Source organism: Lipotes vexillifer, unplaced genomic scaffold (genome assembly GCF_000442215.2).
Source record: "Lipotes vexillifer unplaced genomic scaffold, Lipotes_vexillifer_v1.1 scaffold177, whole genome shotgun sequence".
In the NCBI taxonomy this organism is placed as follows: Eukaryota; Metazoa; Chordata; class Mammalia; order Artiodactyla; family Lipotidae; genus Lipotes; species Lipotes vexillifer.
This window is the reverse complement of record NW_006796206.1, coordinates 1,288,743-1,294,894: the sequence shown is the minus strand read 5'-3', so window position 1 is coordinate 1,294,894 and position 6,152 is coordinate 1,288,743. Positions and strand designations below refer to the sequence as shown.

General features: G+C 50.4%; 1 protein-coding gene across 1 annotated transcript in view; it reads right to left on the bottom strand.

Moving 5' to 3' along the window:
- Positions 1-3,117, bottom strand: part of CNOT11 (CCR4-NOT transcription complex subunit 11) — an 18,237-nt gene extending 15,120 nt beyond the window's left edge. The window contains 2 exon segments of the mRNA XM_007468350.1: positions 1,938-2,751; positions 3,106-3,117. Coding sequence (XP_007468412.1) covers positions 1,938-2,751; positions 3,106-3,117 — 826 coding nt within the window.
- Between the last annotated feature and the right edge of the window lie 3,035 nt (positions 3,118-6,152).

The window sequence follows — 6,152 nt, the reverse complement described above, 5'->3', positions numbered from 1 at the left end:
CATTCCTGCTTTTGAGGACAGTTGCATCATGTGTACGGCTCTGTGAAAAGACCATGTCACCTCCCGCCCTGCCCGTGAGTTCAGATTTTTAATTTCCACAGGTTTCTTTGGATTTATTGTCTGAATACCTCCCTCACGTGACAGCCCTTATCTTTCGTAATGTCTGCAGGCCGGTGCCTTTAATATATAACCTCACAGCAGAGAAAAAGAAGGAGGACAAATTCCAGGAGGAGAAATGAATTGGCTTCACCATTCATTCTCTGCAAGACTTACTACAAAAACTGCATGAAGAGCGGCTGGCCAACCTTGCCATCCTGTCTCAAAATGAGACTCATTAAAGGGAAGCCTAAAACGTTCCTACTCCTCTTGAAAGTGTAAACACTTCTAAGCCCTTTAGTATTGAAGCATCAGTGGCAACTCAGGAATTCTCAAACCGAAGACCATTTTCTCTTTGTGCTTTGTGACTGCCAGGGTGTGGCCCGCATGGGGTGACACAGGGAGATGTGGCGCCGTGTCTTCCGTATGTGCATATATATGTACACACACATGTAAATGTGTGTGTACATATATATATTTTTAATTTAAGGGTCAGTACAGAATAAGCTATTGCAACACTGGTCTGAGGATGCAAAAAAATCTCCCAAAAGCCACCTCTGTACTCTCATGGATATAGTACAATAAATGAGGTCATGGAGCTGAGAGGTGCTTGGTAAACTGTGAAAGGCCATATAAATGAAAAGATGTTGGTGTTAATGAAAGGAACCCCGGTCTTACACTTGGCCCAGCCCTAAAGTAGTTGTCTGTCTCTGGGCAAGTTTCTCGAACTCTCTGGACCTCTGTTTCCCCGTGTTAACAGAGAGGGTTAAACTGGATAGAATATAGTCGATTCCCAATTTAGACATTTAGTGGTCCCGTCAGGCAACTGATCAGGCCAGCTTTAATTCCCTCTAGTAGAGGAGATGACAGTGAACAGTTTTTTTTAAACTACAGAGTAAGTATATGGTTTTGGGTTTTGCTCTAGTTGACTTTCAGTTGAATTCAGGTTCAAATAATCATCCTTTATTGTGCCATTACTGTGCTAAGCCTGGGCTGTAGGCTGAATGTTAAAGTGTTGATCCTAACCCCCAATCACAGCCCTCATAAGTGCAATTAGTGCCCTGGGAAGAGAGGCCCCAGAGAGCTCCCTCATCCCTTTCACCATGTGAGGACACAGCGTGAAGACAGCTGTCTGTGAACTAGGAAGCAGGCCTTCACCAGACACCCAGTCTGCTGGGGCCTTGACCTTGGACTTCCCAGCCTCCAGAACGATGAGAAATAAATTTCTGCTTATAAGCCAAACAAACAAACAGAAATAGCAAAAGAGGCCTCGCATCCAACCCAGTGATCTCACTAAAGGTGCACGAGCATGCATTTTACATAATGTGCAGCAGTCTTGCGTCTTCTAGTCTAGGCCGTGAATTGAGACTACTTTCTATCCTCTGCCCCCATCGCGTTAACCAAGGACACCTAAGAGCAAGAAGGCGGCTGTAAAGTCCTGAAACGCTGCTGAATGTGCATTTCCGCTCAACAACGTATTCGGGTTCTGAACGACTTCTCGGTGACTCCTGAGACTTAAAGCCGGGGGATAGGAGGGCAGATCCTGTGTTTCATTACTTACAACTGCACACACCTCAGACGCGCGTGACGAGCACGAACTGCATCATGAGGCACTAAAGCGTCAAGCCCAACACTAAGCGGCACGGTTTCACGGCCCGTACTGTTGGGAGGAGTAATTTTCGGTGCCGTGAAGCTGCCACTTGTTTCTACTCGGTGGAGGGGGTGCGGAGGGGATTTCAAAAGGACACAATCCATTTCACGTGTGGGTGAAGGCCCAGCAGCTGCCGGATCTCACCCTCCGCGCCGCACACCGGGCTCCCGGCGGGAGGACCCGGGCTTACCTGAGAGCGGCGGCCGGTCGGGCTCCTGGCCGCCGCGGGCGGGCGGCGCGGGGTTGAGCAGGTGCGCGAAGCTGGCGGCGAAGGGGTTGGCGGCGAGCGGCTCGGTGCGGTACATCTCCCAGAGCAGGTAGAGCGCCGTGAGGCGCTGCGCCGCGCTGGGCAGCAGGTCCGGCTGCTGCAGCAGCATGACGAGCACCGAGCCCAGGCGGAAGTGGTCGGCCTTGCTGAAGTAGTGGTGGAAGGCGGTGGACAGGCCCTCGAAGGTGCTGCCGCCGCCCGCCTCCTCCGAGATGATGCTCAGCAGGCTCGAAAGCTCCTTCGGGGTCAGGCTCATCCTGCACGCGGGGCCCCCCGGGCCTCCACAACCCGGCCCGGGGCCACCCGCTCCGCCTCTGCCGCCGCCGGAGCCGGAGCCTCCTGGCCCGCTCCTAGACACCGACCCCGCCGCTTCCCGGGCCCTCCTTTGCTCTGCGGCGGTAAGAAGACGGCCACACGCCGCGCTCGCCCCGCCGCCGGGCCTCAACCTCGCTCTCCTGTCCTGTTTCCGGGCCGCAGGGGCCCTGGCACCGGCTCGCTCCGTCCCCGCGGCCGTAAAGCGCGCTGTAGCACGACAGCGTCGCAAACAAAACCCGCCGGGAAGCCAGCCGCCCGCAGAGGAGAGTGTGGCGCGGACCCAGAGCGAGGCTGCTGGAGCCGGGCCAGGGAGAGGATCCCGAGACGCCGAGTGGGCGGGGCGAAAGCCGGAAATGGGGGTGGGGCCTGTGGGGGAGCTGCGGAAGTCTCGCGGTGCCACAGCACCACGCTGTGGTGCAGTCTGCGCATGGGCGAGCAACGTTCGTCCCTAGAGGCGTCCCGGGGGTTGTACCAGGCAAAGGAGGTCTCAAGAAATTTGGGTGACGTTATTGTCTGGAAAAATGCATCTTATAATCTGAAAAGTTGCGGGATTCCCTAGTGGCACAGTGGTTAGCAATCTGCCTGCCAAGGCAGGGTACATGGCTTCGAGCCCTGGTCTGGGAAGATACCTTATGCTGTGGATCAGCTGAGCCCACGCGCCACAACTACTGAGCCTGCGCTCTAGAGCCCGCGAGCCACAACTACTGAGCCCAAGCGCCACAACGAAGACCCAATGCTGCAAAAAAAAAAATCTGGTTTTCTTAATATAACACACCTGGCTGTTCATGGTGAAACCTTTTTAAGTGCTAATAGCTATAAAGACCACGCATTTCTCATTACCAAAGTTAATTTCCAGTCTTACACTCCTATTTGAGGAAATGGAATCATACGCACACGAGCTTTTGTACACGGTTACTTTAACAAGATTTTCGTAAAATGTTTCCAATATTTACAAAATTGTACAACTTTTTACCGCAGCCTGCCCAAGGGCGCTGATTCTTGGCCTTAGCTGTGCATTGGAAGTTCCCCGAGAGCCTTCAAAAATGCTAGTGCCTGGTCCTGGTGGCCAGGTATTAACAAACAGAAAGCAAAAACACCTGCCCAGGTGCCTAGTGTGTACTCTGGGTTGGGAATCACCGAGGGGCGTGTCCCAGACTTCCCCAGTTCCTCCCTTAGACCTACAAAACCCTACAGGGATTCCACCAGCGATTCCCAGCAGGCAAGTTTGGGAGATACAGTGTGCGCTAACTCATGCTAGTAGCTCGAGAATTATCTAGTTGCGCGCCCAGCAGGCAAGTTTGGGAGATACAGTCTGCGCTAACACATGCTAGTAGCTCGAGAATTATCTAGTTGCACGCCACCTTAATTCTAAAGTATAATTGAAGGAAGAGAAACTGCTGGGTCAAGGGGCATGCATATTCTGAAGGCTTCTTCCCTCGACTATTAGATATCCCTGTAGAAGGGTCCTGCCAGTTAACTAACAGCAGCAGATATAACTTGGTAACGCTTGGACTCCTGGGAAACTGATTCGAATTATCTTGAAAGTACTCTCATTTTATTTATTTACTATAGTAAATAAACTTTACTGTGTTTGGGATGTCTGTTACAGCAATGAGCTTACCTGCATAGGTTTTGCTGGGGTTTTTTTTAAGTTGTTTCAAAATATGTGAACATTATGTGCCCCACCACCCCAAAAACCTAAATATTTTTCTTTCTGTAAGAGCATTCTCAAAATTAGGTTGGTGTTAAAAAGAAAACCAGAGGCCCCAGATGGAGTCACTTATGCTAGGTCACGCTACTAACCTAACGGAAGCTTCACCCTCCCCCAGAAATGTAGTCTTAACCAGGAATTTTCTGGTCAGCACCAATGAGCTAATCGGTCACCATGCCCCAAAGGAAGATGAAGTAACCTGCCACAAAGATTTCTTCCATCCCCCATAAGTAGGTTACCTATGCCTGAAATAAAACTTCCTTGCTTAGACTTCTTTGTCTTGCCTTTGAAAACCTTCTTTTCTGTAGCCCTTGGGAGCTCCTCTCTACTTGCTAGAAGGGATGCTGCCCGACTCATGAACTGCTCAATAAAACCAATTAAATCTTTAAAATTTACACAGTTGACTTTTCGTTATTTAACAATGGTAATCCAGGGTTTCCTACGTGTTCCCCGAAAACAACTCTCAGGCCCTGGTAACAAATAACCACAAGCAGATCTGTCCTCTCACAGTTCTGGAGGCTAAAAGTCCAAAATAAGAGTGTCAGCAGAGCCAGGCTCCCTCTAAAGGCTCTGGGGAAGAATCCTTCCTTGTCTCCTCCTAACTTCCTGTGATGCCCAGCGGTCTCTGGCGTCCCTTGGCTTATGCTGCACCATTCCCATCTCTGCCTCTGCAGCCATGTGGCCTTCTTTCCCGTGTGTCTGTGCTTCATGTGGCTTTCTTATGGGGACACCAGTCAATGGGTTTAGGGCCCACCCTAATCTAGTATGTCCTCATCTTAACTAACTGCATCTGCAAAAACCCCATTTCCAAATAAGGTCACATTCTGAGGTGGACGTGAGTCTTGAGGAGACACCATTCCACCAGTAGAGACCCAAAGCTCTCCTGGGCATACATCCAGTCATACATAGCGTCCAAGGCCGACCATGATGTCAAAAAGTGGGTGGTGGCCCAATTTCTGGAAATCCCCACCCCTTCCCCAAAGTAGCTGGAATACTCCTCCCACTCATTAGCCTATGAACTTACCCATCCCTATAAAAACCGACAACCCCCATACCCTGGGGCTGCTCTTGCCTTCTGAGATGGCCCACGGGTCTGTGGAGTGTGTTTCTCTCTAAATTAATCCACTTCTTACCTATCACTTTGTCTCTCACTGAATTCTTTCTACATGAGACATCAAGGACCTGACCTTCATTAAGTCCTGAGGCCAGGTGTGTGAGCTCAGTTAAAAGAACGTGGGTTCGAGTCCCAATCTGGGTTGCACGGTTTCAGCTGGACTGCCAGGGAAGCCCTCGTAATCTCTTCTTAAAAAGACACCAATCATAGTGGATTAGGGCCCACCCTAATGACCTCACTTGAACTCAATTACTTCTTTAAAGACCCTATACAAATACAGTCACTTTCTAACTGGGGGTTACAACTCAACATAGGAATTTGGGGGGCAGGGAGGCGGAGGCAGGGGACAACACCACAACCTGTGACAAGAGGGAGCAGTAACTTTGGCATGAGGCAAGGAAATGTTTCATTGTCTCTTTGTTGGCTGCAAGAATCCCAGGAAGCTCAAAACAAAAGGGAGACAACTGAATAGGTGGCTCTCACCAAAGTTACACACAGGGAGGAGAGAGGCAGAGACTGGAGAGATGTTGCCAGAAGCTGAGAACATCTGGAGCCACCAGAAGCTGGAAGAGGCAAGGAAGCATCCTGGAGCCTGACCCTGCCAAAGCCTTTGTCAGCAGATAAGGCAGGGGGTCCCCAGAGAAAGAGAACCAGGCACGGCTTTCTTGACATAAGAAAAGCCATTTTGGTCTAAGCCACTTGGTGATCCTTATAAGCCTGGCCACAATGCTTGCCCTTTATAAGATATTTGTAACAGGTCTCAATAATCATTGATCTTAAGGAAAGTGAGGGAACACAGGGACAGAGGGAAAGCAGTCAAGAAACAATAGTTCAGCGATAAAACTGAGTCCTAGTTCCTCCTCAAGGAATATACGGAACAATCTGATACAGTCTCTGAGTTCTGCAGGAACAAAGCCCCCCTCCATCCCCTGGTGGAGGATGGAAGGATGACGTTGACCCTCTTGACTTCCACCAACTAAAGCCTGGACTCTGTCGA